Genomic DNA, 14598 nt, shown 5'->3' with positions numbered 1-14598 from the left:
TAGGTATGGAAGATCTGAAAATTTATTTCCTTAAAGTTATTGAAACTAATAGGTCTCTTCCTTCTCCCTACACATACCTCAGTTTGAAAACTACTGATTTAGATTATTTTCTCGACTCACAAGGAGAATTGACAAAGAAAAATGGTATAAATTCTGCTTTTAAACCTACCTGCCCGGGTGCCTGGCTGGCTCAGTCAGAAGAGTGTGCAACTCACCGTCTCCGGTTCTGAGTTTGAGCCCCATGTTGGGTGTAGACATTACTTAAATTAAAAAAACTTAAGAAAAACAAAACAAAACCCTACCTACCAATGCAAAGTTTTCTATGTTCAGGAAAAACTGAATGCAATGTACTATGAAACCTATAATGCTTTCATTCCTTCATCAGTACCAAAAAACAAGACTAAAAATGTAACCATTAGGAATCTGTCCAGTAGTACAACAAATTGTGATCAACAGTAATTGTTGTGGGTGGCTAAACCTTCTGATAAAAGGATCTACTGATACCCATTAAACTCCTTCATTTGTCTGACAACCAATTTTCGTATGCTTTAGGACACTCAATTCATCTTTACCATGGAACCACTCCCTATTACTGTTTTCATTAGAGAGATCTAGCTTTGTCGGGGGAGAAGAGGTACTTAAATTTAACTCTTCATTCAAAATAGGGAACTAATGAATGACTCACTCTTATGTCTCAAGCAGAAAGTCAATAGGAAAAAATATAATCAATGCTTCAGTGTTAAGACTTAAACATAGCAAGTTTGTTTTAACTTGCCTTAGTAGGCCAAACTATGAAGTAGCAAACTGTATTATACAAGAACCCTATAAATCATTTACAGAAAAAAATTGCAATTAGGAAATTTTATCAGGAAAAACATTTTGGAGTGTAGGAATATAGAAAGGCAATTTCCACTGCAGATACAAATTTGGAGCTTATTGCTATTTCTTTAATAAAACTACTTCAAAGGAGGGATGCCTGGGTAGTTCAGTCGGTTAAGCATCTGCCTTTGACTCAGGTCATGGTCCCAGGGTCCTGGGATCGAGTCCCTGCCTTGCTCAGTAGGGAGCCTGCTTCTCCCTCCGCCTGTCACTCCCCCTGTTTGTGCACTCTCTTTCTCTGACAAATAAGTAAATCTTTAAAAAACAAACTAACTAACTAACAAAAAAACCCTACTTCAGGGACACCTGGGTGGCTCAGTTGGTTAAGTGTCTACCTCGGGCTCAGGTCATGATCCCAGGGTTCTGGGAGCAAGTCCCACATGGGCCTCCTTGCTCAGCGGGGAGCTTGCTTCTCCCTCTGCCTGCTTCTTCTGCCTGCCGCTCCCTCTGCTTGTGTTCTCTCTCGCTCTCTCTCTGACAAATAAATAAAATAAAATAAAATAAAATAAAATAAAATAAAATAAACCTACTTCAAAGGATAGTGAGAAGTTCTCACAATTTTGATATTTGTGAAAAATTTATTTATAGATAAGTGATAATTTTGCACTCCCTGAGATATTTTTAAAAGCTAATGAGCACAGAGATCATAAAATATTTTAAGTGGGACATCTGGGTCAAATGAATAGAAAAAAACAGAGGTTGCCCTTAAAAAAAAATTCCCCATATTCTTGGTCTTTAAATTCAAGTTTACTTTGAACAAATTTTAGCTGAACTTGGTCTTTGTATCCTCAGCAACTTTATCTTATGAAAATCTACTTCCTTCACCACGCCCACTGAATATATATTGGCTAATGATATGGTTCTGCAAAGTTAAACTAAAGTACACAGCCCTGCATCTGTTTTCAGTTTTGTTTAAGTTGGTCAACACGATCTCTTCTACGGCTCTTTGAACGGCATTTTCTTTTTTTTAAAGTACTTTCCCATTCTCTACCACCTGAATTAAATAGAAAAGAGAAAGAAGAAAAGAAAGAAAAAAAAGCATGTCTCATATCTAGACCTCAGATCTGAAGATTTAAGGACCAAATCCTAAAGTAGTGATTCGTGTTTGGTTCTCAACCTCCACGTAAGTCTATCACATTACTAAATACACAACTGCACTGCTCCCAAAGGTCAGATTTTATATCAGGCTAGATTTCAGTTTGCTAAAGCAAACTCGGGACTCGTTAGGAGCAAATACTCAGAACTGTTTTACTTTTTGCTTTCCTTTCAAATTACTCAGACTAAAATAGAGAAAAAGGAAGAAAGAGGTCTAATCACCTCCTTAAGGTACAAGATCAGATAAGACCATAAGCACTTTACTAATGCACATTTGATTATCAATAGTATTCTTAAAGCAGGAACAACGGACTGAGAATTAATACCTGAACTTCCAGCATTCCTTTAAGAAAACATCCCAATGCAAAATGCCAGAAGTACATTCACTTCAGAGGTTAAAAAACAAAGAAACAACCCCCCCCCACAACCCCACCCATCTGTTCATCTATATATGTATTCTATACATATATTCTAGTTGAATTTCTGGCTCCAGCTCTAAGCAATTAAATTATGCCAGGAAACAATACCAATTCAATTTTCAAAATTATATACGCTGCCATGCGCTTTCCATGTCTCAAAACTCCTAAATCTCTTTATCATCTTGACTTCTCTCCCAACCTCCAGAACTTATTTTCCAACTGCCCATTGGGTACCTGTAACTAGTACATCAAGTATCATTCCTGATCTTCACTCCTCTCTCACCTGAAGAGAACACACACACAATTAGTTTTCCTATTTCCATTATCATTCTCACTTTACCAGGCTCAAAACCTCCAAGTTATATCTTTGGATCCTCCTTTCTGACACTCTGTAAGTCTAACGGATGGTCAATCCTGCAGTTCTTTGGAACAATTTCTTACATCTCATACGCCCTCTTCATTCCCACAGCATCCCTCTAGATAAAGCCCTTATCTCCAAAAAAAACCTTGCTCCAAAGAACTGTAAACACCTCCCTCGGCTCTCTTCCTCTAGCACTCTTCCCCTGCCAATACATTTTGCATAAAGATAACTCCAAATGAATAGTACCACACTGTCCTTATTATCAAATAATACACACCCTAGCAAAGGACACAGAAAGCTATTAACAACATAAATGAACAAGCAACATATTGATGGTATCAACAAAAAGCTCTAGGAAGGCAAGAGAGCGACAGTTACTACGCTACAGGTTCCACTACAGTGGAACGGAGAAAAGCACCCCAGAAAATAGCCCAAGGTTCACGTTTTGGGGAAAGGACAAGTGGTTCAAAGACAGGGGAGATGTAGGAGAGAAGACCAGAAACGTAGGCTTGAGTCAGGCTCTGGGACATTTAGTGTCATGCTAATAAGTTTAGACTTCATCCCATTAAAATGTGAAACAAGCAAAGGAATAAGAACACTTGAGGTTTTTGGAGGTTTGCTACTTTGCTCATAATACATAATTTTAAAAAAACAAGTAATAAAAGCACTAATAGAACCGGACACATCTTCCATAAGTATGACTAATGGTAAATTAGCTTTCCTCCCTATACTTCAGATTAGTAAAGACAGCAGGAAAATTAGATATGAGGACAATATTCTGTATGCGTTCCTTAGTCAGATTGGTTTATTTATGTTATTTAAATCTACTGTGTCCTTACTGATATTTTTGTCTTTGTGATCTAACAAATACTGAGGCATGTGTAAAATCTCCTACTGTATTTATGGATTTGTCTATTCTTACTATCAGATATTGCGTTTTTTTCATTTCTGCACTGTCCATTTGATTCTTTTCTTGTTTTTTTTTTTAATTTTTTTTTTATTTTTTTAAAGATTTTATTTATTTATTTGACAGAGAGATAGAGACAGCCAGCGAGAGAGGGAACACAAGCAGGGGGAGTGGGAGAGGAAGAAGCAGGCTCCTAGCGGAAGAGCCTGATGTGGGGCTCGATCCCCCAATGCCGGGATCACGCCCTGAGCCGAAGGCAGACGCTTAACCGCTGTGCCACCCAGGCGCCCCTTTCTTGTTTGTTTTAAATAGATTACAATTTTCTGCCACCATACGATTAATCCACAATGCCCTGGGTTTGTTTGCTTTTTGTTTATAATATTTGAGTACAGTTAACACACAATGTTACTTTAGCTTCAGGTGTACAACATAGTGATTCGACAAGTTCATACACTATGGCATGTTCACCGCAAGCGTAGCTGCCACCTGCCACCATACGCCAGTACGGTATCGTTAACTCTATCCCTTATGCTGTGCCTTTTATTCCCCTGACTTCTTCATTCCATAACTGGAAGCCTGTATCACCCACTCCCCTGCACCTACTTTGCCCAAGCCTCCACCCCCTCCCCTCTGGCAAACATCGGTTTGTTCTCTGTATTTATGGGTTTGATTTGGCTATTTGTTTTTTAATTCATCCATTTGTTTGTTTAGATTCTACTTATGAGTGAAATCATATGGTATTTGTCTTTCTCATTCTGACTTAGTTCACTGACTACAAGACCCTCCGTCCAGGTTGGCTCAAATGGCACAACTGCATCCTTTTTATGGCTAATGGTAATATTCCATTGTGTGTATACATATATACACATACTTGTGTATATATGTGTATATGTGTGTGTGTGCACGTGTGTGTGTATACACCACATCTTCCTTATCCATTGGTCTACTGACGGACACTTAGGTTGTTTCCATATCTTGGCTATTGTAAATAATACATGCATATCATGTATCTTTCCAAATTAGTGTTTTTATTTTCTTTGGATAAATACCCCATAATGGAATTATTGGATCATATGGAATTTCTATTTTTTAATTCTTTGAGGAACCTCCATACTGTTTTCCACAGTGGCTGCACCAATTTCCATTCCCACCAACACTGTACCAGGGTTCCTTTTTCTCCACATCCTCACAATCCCCTGTTCAATGGCACAGAAAATGTTCCTCAAGAATAAGCTTTTCAGTTCATTTTTGGACCAAATATAACCTTTCGTGCTGTTCAAAACAATTTGGTAATTATTTTCTCCATGCTTTCCCCTTTCCGGGAGCAATCTACCTCAAGCCAAATATACCTCAATATTTAGAGCACATTAGTGCTGCTCAGTCTGACCTCCACTTTATGCAGAGAATAGCTGCCCACACGATCAAAGAAGCTTATTCTCACAAAAAAAAACCACAACTGAATTAGTTACATTGTATGCTATCTGGTCACATTTCATAACTCTCTGCCCATAAAAGGAGAAGCGAAAAAAGGTTGAAATAAAGTATAAAAGGAGAGGGAAGAAAGTTTGATAAATCCACAGAACATTTTCTTCTTCCAGAGGAGAAAAAAAATTCATAATTACCAGTTTGAAAATACTCAGCCCCAAGTTAGCAGTGGTTTAAAAAGACGTAAGTATAAAGCCTATGGCAGCTGACCTAACTAGTCAGACAAGGCACAGGCTCACATGAACGCCACACAGGCCTGACAATATTTCTGACCGATTTCTTATCTCAGTGCTCACACATATGAGGAAAACAGTCTAAAAGTAGGTCATCTCAGATAAATACGTATGGTTCAGTCCTCACTGGAAATGGCTGACATATGAACATGATAGGGCAAAATAAAAAGCCTAAATAGGAAGTTACTACACACAATTCATAAGGTGTTTTGTTCCTACTTAGAATTTGAAAATAAATCAATTTTACCAAGAGTGACCAAAAACAGTGTACTTTTAAACTGTAGGTCATGACCCATTAGTGGACTGTGAGATATAGAAGTAGGTGCAGATAAGCATTTTTTGTTTAATGAACTAGTGGAGACTAGAAAAAAAACAATACCAGAATACATCACAAAGTACTGTTCGTGAAATTGTTTCGGTTTTGTGTACACACATATATGAGATGTATTTAAATGACTGAAAGGTATTTTACATTGTAGATTACAATAAAAAAAAAGTTTCAGGACACCTGGATGGCACAGTGGGTTAAGCATCCAACTCTTGGTTTCGGCTAAGGTCGTGATCTCGGGGTGGTGAGATCACTCCCTGTGTGGGGCTTCATGCTCCAAGAGTGAAGTCTGCTTCGGATTCTCTCTCTCTCTTCCCCTCTGCCCCTCCCACTTGTGCTCTCTCTCTCTCTCTCTCTCAAATAAATAAATCTTAAAAAAAAAAGTTTGAAAAATACTGATCCTGAATCTACCAGTAAGACTTCTTATTTTCTCAGAGTGTGAATAAAATTAGGAGGAATATTTTTATAAATTTTTATAAGATTATCTTGTCTAAAGATCATCTAAGATTTTAAATAACAGTGTACTCATTTCTCAGATGCCGAGAATTCACTTATTCAAAATTCAAAAACGGCTTATTGTTTACCTTCTACAGACCAGGCACAGTTCTGTGTGCTATAAACAGAAAACTGAAAACAGAATAAATCTAGTTCCTGCCCTCATGAAGCTTAGATTCCCCCAGATATAAGTAGCCACAGTGCCAGCTGCTAGGCTGTGCTTTACATCCATTCTCACATGGGCCTCATAAATCCTATGAGGCAGATAGTATTTGTCTTCCTTTTATATATGTGGGAAATGAGTCTCAGAGAAATTACTTAACTCGCCCAAGTTTCTCTTTCTCTCTCTCTGTCTCCCATACACATGAATGCCCATAAACACACACACACACAGGGCTAGTCAACAGCAGAGCTGGGATTCAAACTCAAGACGACAGGATTCTAAAGCTCTGCCCTTAGCTACTATGCTACACTGCCTTCCAGGGTTCTTCTACCTGCAAGAAAAATATATCGCCTTCTGCCTAAGTAAGCTTCTAAAAATTATATCAAATTGTGGCTTTTGATCATATAATTTCAATTATAGGTGGCCTGGGGTTACTTGCCCTTTTTAAAATTTTGTAAGTTAAAAGAAGGCAATTCTTAAAAGTTGATCTAAAACTACAATTCAGTTTCATTAAATTTTCTTTGGAGTAAACATATTAAACCATCAGATGATTTTTACGTCTCCTTAACTGTGAAGAAAGAAGAAAAGAATGGTAGACAAAAGGCATACAAATCAGCACTCTGTGGTCAAAAAAAAGCAGCAGCAGCAGCAGCAGAAGGCCTCCTCCATGAATAAGTTCAGCTTAGGCTCTCACAATAAGGAGGCGTTAGTAGCAGAGCATGACTATTCATTCAGAGCCTTATTAGGATAGTCATTGCCCAGAGGGACCCTGCAGGTTTGAGAGACATGTTGAGAGAAGCAAGGCCCACCCACAAGGCAGCTAGATATGCTGAGTCAACCCTGGTAACTGACGTGAACATGGCGGGGCCAGATCACCCCATATCCCATCCTTCTAATACACTGTCTGATCCTTGAGAGCAGGAATTGTTCCTATTTTGCTCCCATCACCTAACACAGTATATGGGAGGTGGCAGAGGCTCAGTAAATATTTGCTAAAGGAATAAATGATCTTATACAAGTTATTTCCTCTCTGGGGTCTTCATTTCCTATAAAGCAAAAGCATTGGAGTAGATCAATATATGCACTTTGAGCTCTAAAAGGATACACTACTTTGAGCTAGAATTTCTAAATACATCACATAAAGCGTCAGTCAAATTACTCCAGGACATCCGGGTCTGAGTACATGCCTAGTCACAAGGTTTCACAATATCTTACTGCCGTCCTGCGTAAGATAAACAAAGTGAACGTGCCCTGTTAAAACTCTTAAAACTGCTCAATATTGCTCGGGTAGGAAGAGATATAAGCTAGTTGTGGAAGTAACAGAAAATATGTCTGACCATCCAGCTAGAAAAGGAGAAAAGTTGATGTTCATAAAAACAATAATAATGGCAGCAGCAAAATGTAGCTTCTTCAGATGTTTGAAGAATCAGGAAAATCTGATACCTGGTTTAACAAATAATCTTACTTACTATGAAGGCAGCACCCTGTTTTTTTTATAGTATAACACAGATTTACTTTTCTTAATCGTCAACTAGAAATTACTGTTTACAATTTTCCCCCAAAAAAGTAAATAATTTTTACACATTATTTTACGTAATATCTCCAATTAATGAAGGAACTTGACTCCATCACAAAACCATTAGTTCATGAAGTCAGGTTTTATTAAATATGTTTGCTGAAGACTGAAATGGGATTAAACATCAAAGTATGCCCCTTATCTATACAAGAAATTAAATGATTTTCATCACCTCTAGTTTTTATGGGCAGAAAGGTCTTCTAACTATTTTAAACCTCTTTGTGGCTGTTTGTTACATAAAATAAATATAGGTAGAAAGTATAGGGGAATCAAAAAACTCTCTAAAGCATTAAGTCCTCAAACTTAAGACCCAATTTGAGTAACCAGTGTTTGACATATAAAGTCAAAAAAATAATTCAAAGGTTTAAATAAAGGCCCATTAAAAGAAAAGTCATAAGACACTTAATAATGTAACTAACTGCCAACAAAAAAGTAAGGAAGAGCTAAGGCATTTCATCATCAACAGATTCTAAGAAGACAAAAAGTTTATACAGATGACATTTCCATGAATTAACTTCTTCCTTCTGCTTAGTCTAATGAAATAGTCTAAGACTGCATAAAAACAAAGTTATTATTCAAAGGACATCAAAAGTTTAAAAAGCACAACAGCTGTTTATATAACATTTAAAAAGAAAAGGTAAACAAACTTACTTCAACAACTCTTTTAAAAATAATACTCTGTGGAAAATAAGAACCCTTATATATTACTGGTGGGAATGTAAAATGGTACAGCCACTGGGGTAAACAATTTGGTGGTTCCTTAAAGCTAAATAGAAAATTACCATACGATCCAACAATGCCACTCCTGAGTACATATCCAAAAGATCTGAAAACAAGGACTTTTTCTTTTTTAAGATTTTAGAGAGAAAAAGAGAGCATGAATGGAGGGAGGAAGAGAAGAGGGAAAGGGAGAGAGAGTTCTAAGCAGACCATACTGAGTGTGGAGCCTGACGTGAGGCTCAATCTGACAAGCCTGATATCACGACCTGAGCTGAAACCAAAAGTGAGCCGCTCAACCAACTACGGCCACCCAGGCACCCTGAAAACAAGGACTTAAATAGATATTTGTACACCAATGTTCACAGCAGCATTATTCACAACAGCCAAAACATGAAAACAATCCAGCATCCATCAACAGATGAATGGATAAACACAATGGAGTACATACATACCATGGAATATTTCTCCATCATAAAAAGCAATGAGTGTTGAGATATGCCACAAATTGCATGAACCTTGAAAATATCACGCTAAGTGAAATAAGCCAGATGCAGGACAAACACTATATGATTCCAGTTATATGAAATATCTAGAATAGGCAAATCCACAGAGATAGAGAGTAGATTAGAAGAGAATGGAGCATTTGGCTTAGTGGTTACCAAGTTTGTCTGGGATGTTGAAAATGTTTTGTAAAGTAGGCAGTGGGGACATGGATGCACAACACTGTTAATGTAATGATGCCACTTTATTCGATAGTTAAAAATGGTCGAACTAACAAGTTTCATGTTATATATATGTGTGTGTTCAACCACAATTAAAAAAAAATTCCATGATCACCCCACAGATTAAAATATAAAAGGAAAACGTACCCTTATATAAAGGGCGAGAACTGTGGTCATCCCATTCACGAAGATGTCCACCACGGCCACGTGGCCCATGCACTTTATGTGCATCCTGATGTGATGTGACGTAATCAATAGGAGTCTTATAAAATTGGAAAACTGGAAAATTTGACCAGGATCCAGAATATGGGATGTTCTGTAGGACAACTGGCCTGAACTCTTCAAAGGATTCACCATGATTAAGAAAAGAGAGTATTGAAATGATGGTTCTACACTGGGGAAACCACAAAAGCACAAGAGCCAAATGCAATGCTTGAACCTTGACTGGATCTGATCTGGAAGAAAAGGAGCTATAAAGGAAGTCTGAGGAATAATAAAGGAAATTTGAGTTATGCACAGAGTGTAGGATGGTTGTACTGAATTATAGTATATGGTTGTACACAAAAATGTTCCTGTACTTGGAAAATACATGCTGAGGTACTTACAGGTGAAGTATTAAGGAATCTGCAACCTACTTTTGGACAGTTTGGCAAAAGAAAACGTGTAGAGGGAAGGGACGGGAGAGGTGGAGCATTTAAGGTAAGGTCACGGTTGGTGAATTTAAATGAAGCGCATACAGGCCTCCACGTAGTCTTTTAATCGTACTGTGGGTTTGAAAATTGCAAAAAAAAAAAAAAAAGAGATCTTTAAAAATTAGAATTTCTCAAAGTTTCCTCTTTTCCACTCAGAGTATTCGTAAGAAAGCTAAATGAGAGGCACCGGGCTAGCTCAGTCAGTAGAGCACGTAACTCTTGAGCTCAGTGGGGGGAGGGAGGGTCATGAGTTCAAGCCCTACATTGAGCACAGAGCTTACCTAGTGGGGGGGTGGGAGGGAGGGAGGAAGGGAGGAAGGAGGGAAGGAAAGCCAAATGAACAAAGGGGAAAATAGAGCAAATTCAGGGCTTTCCATACCTTCCACATCATACCAATGTGCGCCATTTGTGATCCCATCTTTGAAAGTCTCGTCTTCATCTCCTGGACAATGAGGGGCGCCAGTTTTCATTATGGGATGGTTTGATGCATAGGCTTTTGCCAAGTATTTAAAGACTTCATCGTCTGAGGTTTTGCTATAGATTCCAGTGGCCTTATGTTCTGGAGAGTCATCAAAAGGATAGCTTGCTACCACAGAGCCACCATGCAGATTTCCAGAAAGCACAAACCTTTGAAAATAACCAAAGCACATGTCACTAAAAAAAGGGCAAAGAAAATGCCATGTATTTAAAAATTCTACATCTTTCATAAATGAACTCAGATACCGCTTAGAGACCTAGAAGACAACACTATCAGCTACTGGGAGCAGAGCAACAGCAAAAGAAAAGGAAAGAAACCATCATCAGTTCAACAAATTTCAGGCCAACAGTTTTTGCAATTTAGCCTCAAGTAACTTTACAGAATTTTCCCATCATTGAAAAAGTAGCTGAATAACAGTATAAATTAACATTCCAGGAGACATCTTATGCAGAGAATTCAAATGTATGTGTTAGGTTGAACAATATGAACTTGCCAGTGTTCAGTCACTTTTTGACCTACAAAAGGAAAAACTTCATACAGTTCAACCTAATACTTTTATTTCATAACACGTTAGCATTGTAGAAAACGTGGCTTGTATACATATTTGTTGAGTACATGAGTTAGGTTAGTAACTTTCATGATTTTTTTATATGTACTATCCCACAATGTTTAAGGTAGGGAGTCTAACTGGAAACAGGATGTGCTTTGCCTGACTCCAGTTTCACAATATACTAAATTCACATTTTCAAGAGAGAAGCCACAGTTGAGAAGACCGGGGGCGGGGAACCTGACACAGTGAGCTGCTTTCAGAGAAAAACAACAGAGCACAGAGATTAGTCCTTCAGTGCATCACCACAGAAGCAGCTCTCCTTCTAAGCCCAAGGTTTCTGATTGGCCCATTGAAAAATAAACTGACATGGAGACAGGGCCGCTTCCATAAAAGAAACATTTTTTTTTTAATGTTTTTACTTCTAAGTGAACCAATTTATAATCTGATGAAATTTATAGATACAGAAATACCGAAGAACTCCTTTTATGGTGAAAGCTAAAGGCAAAAACATGCTGAAGTCCTATTTATACATCTTTCCCTCATGGAACAGTTCAAACTATTACTGTGACTACAGATTAAACACTTTCCCTCTTTGCACTCTAAACTGGATTTTCTTGCTTTTGCCTTTTTTTGGCCGAAATGAACTGACCTACAGAAATTCTAAAGGGGGTTATATATACCAGTTCTTTCTATATGCTTCAAAGAAACTTAGACCTATTGTACACCTAATTTGAAAGGTTATTTTAAGTATGATCAGTATTATCCCAGTGAATATCGGAAAGTGAAAATCACTTGTAACACAGAATCTGTTTATCAGAAGATAGAACTTAGCCAATAAAAACAGTGATCAAATACGAGAACAGACTATGAAAAGAGACTAGTTAAAAACTAATATATATAATTATAATTAGCAATCTTCCAGACACCAGAGAATGCCATTTGGTGGGGAAGCAATAGCACAGGCTTTGGAGCAAGAACATTCAGTCTCCCAGAGCTGTCACTAAGTAATAAGTATGATGTCACCAGCAATCAATATGATATCATTTAGTAATAAATACGATATCGCCAGTAATAAAATATGATCAGGAAGAAGTTACTGCCTTTAAGTTCACTGAACCCCAGTCTCTCTCTCATCTGTAAAATAGTGATTAATGTTACCTGCTTCCCAGGGTTGTTATAAGAATTAATACACGTACAACACCTTCCAGCACAAGAACTGCTTTATATCCTCTGCTCAACGGATGTCCACTCCTTTGGAGATGTCTAGCATCCTACTCAGGGAACCACTGCCTTCAGACTTTCATTCTATTCCCCACTACCAGTGCTAGCCCTTGGGAGATACAATGGTACAGAAACAAACCCTAAGTATATATTCTAACATTCTAACTCCATTCTACCCATCTGGCCCCCACTGCTAAGGTATTATCAATTTACTTCCGATTTGTATGCCATAAGTCATTTAAGTACTTTTCTCTCCCCCTCTCATTTTGGGAAAGTTACAAGAAGGCTAGCCTAATTCAGGTAATCCATTCAGCAACAAATTTTCTTAAGTTCAACTATGTGCCAAACGTTCTAGGCACTAAGGAATAGGTCAGGGAACAAACAAACAAAAACGCCCACAGGCACTCATATTCTAGTAAAATAAAATGGATAACTGCATATTCTAAATAGGTGAAGCATGCTGCTTTAACTGCTTATTTTCAATTAAGACTTTAAAGTCCAAGATTCTCTACTAAATGCTGTTTTCACTCTGGCATTGCTTGCATTGCTTCCAGAAATATTAAAATATTAATTTAATATTAAAAATATTAAGATACTTTTAGAACAAAATATTTGCAATCTACTTGAGTGATAAAATTCCAATTGTTAGATTTCCCTTACTTTACTTATGTAGTCTTAAAAGTATGAATGCCACTTTTATAAGGATTTCTAGACAAAGTGATACCAATTACTAGCTAGAAGTTTAATGCTTTTAGTCTTTATCAAACCAACTTTGCATGTCAATCCGATTTTATTTGAAAGGTATTTTTTGGTTTCCATTCAAATCAATTTTTTTACACGTTCCTCATACTTGACTTCAGTAACATATATTATCCCTTTCACAAGATTTAAGATACCTGCTAAATATATTATATGGGGCACCTGGATGGCTCAGTCGTTAAGCGTCTGCCTTCGGCTCAGGGCATGAACCCCGCGTTCTGGGATCGAGCCCCACGTCAGGCTCCTCCGCTGGGAGCCTGCTTCTTCCTCTCCCACTCCCCCTGCTTGTGTTCCCTCTCTCACTGGTTGTCTCTCTCTCTATCAAATAAATAAAATCTTCAAAAAAATAAAAAAATAAAAATAAATATATTATAAATAAGAATCTATAGATATTAAAAAGTGAATCTCCAAGTTAACTCTCTTATGCTCTCCAGATTACCCAATAAATAACTTAAAAATTATGAGAACTGGAGGGGCTCCTGGATGGTTCAGTCAGTTAAGTGTCTGACTCTCGATTTCAGCCCCGGTCATGATCTCAGGGTCCTGGGATTGAGTCCAGATCAGTGCAGAGTCTGCTTGAGATTCTCTCTCACCTCTCCCCCTCCCCTCCCGTGTTCTTCTCTCTCTAAAATATATTTTAAAATAAATAAATAAAAATACAAAATAAATAAAAATTATGAGAACTTGAGTCTGATAAACTAAATTCTAAAGATTCAGGAAACTACAGATACAACACAAGCCCCTCAATAGTAATTTGTACCTACCCCCAGCAATATAATAATGTTTTTCACCAACATACCTTATATGCTAAACTCCTATTAAAGTCTAAGCAGATATATTTAATTAAAGAAGCCTAATGTGCCAAAAATGGGGGCCAAGAAAACGACAAAATCTTCATTTTCATGATGGGGTTAAAAACTTGTATATTTTCCTAAGTATGTGTCAATTATCAATAATACAGAAACACCCACTGGATGAAGTATAAAGTGAAACAAAGAAAATAAAATTCACTTTCCTAAACAGAAGAAAATAAGTCTTAAATTCTTACATACCCCAAATAGCAACAAAAATCTATTTCTAATATAGCTGGGTGAATAGCATATCTAGAAATTATTCAAATGATTTCAGAAAATACACTGAAAAAGGTAATTTTCCCATATAGACTAATGTGTTAGTCCATTTCCTATTTGTTGTTTTTTCCTGTTCATAGAGCTGACTCTAGGGGTCAATCTCAAGCTGTGTGTATGCTTGTGCTTCTAATTTTATGCCCACATCAGTGTCCTTTGTTATTAATTTATCATTAAAGAATATGCATTTTGAGTTAATTTGTGAAAACTGAGGATGGATGTACTTTTCACCCTATATAGTCACCTGCTTTCTCTTCTTACAGTTACATGTTTGAAACGTGGTCGGTGACGACTGAGATAGCCCACACCCACGGAACAAAATGACTTTCTGTGTAATGCCAACAAACACAGATTAACTTTTCAGTTCATCACAAGCTCCTATCATTGA

General features: G+C 37.4%; 2 protein-coding genes across 2 annotated transcripts in view; one reads left to right on the top strand and one right to left on the bottom strand.

The window, feature by feature from the left end:
- TRARG1 (trafficking regulator of GLUT4 (SLC2A4) 1) overlaps window positions 1-14598 on the top strand; it is a 183540-nt gene that overhangs the window by 160386 nt on the left and 8556 nt on the right. The window lies entirely within an intron of this gene.
- CPD (carboxypeptidase D) overlaps window positions 1-14598 on the bottom strand; it is a 75355-nt gene that overhangs the window by 57841 nt on the left and 2916 nt on the right. Inside the window, exon 2 of the mRNA XM_040641099.1 lies at window positions 10455-10702. Coding sequence (XP_040497033.1) covers window positions 10455-10702 — 248 coding nt within the window. The remainder of the gene's footprint in view (window positions 1-10454; window positions 10703-14598) is intronic.

Source organism: Ursus maritimus, unplaced genomic scaffold, assembly GCF_017311325.1.
Source record: "Ursus maritimus isolate PB19 unplaced genomic scaffold, ASM1731132v1 scaffold_24, whole genome shotgun sequence".
Classification (NCBI taxonomy): domain Eukaryota; kingdom Metazoa; phylum Chordata; class Mammalia; order Carnivora; family Ursidae; genus Ursus; species Ursus maritimus.
This window is presented reverse-complemented; position numbering and strand designations above follow the sequence as displayed.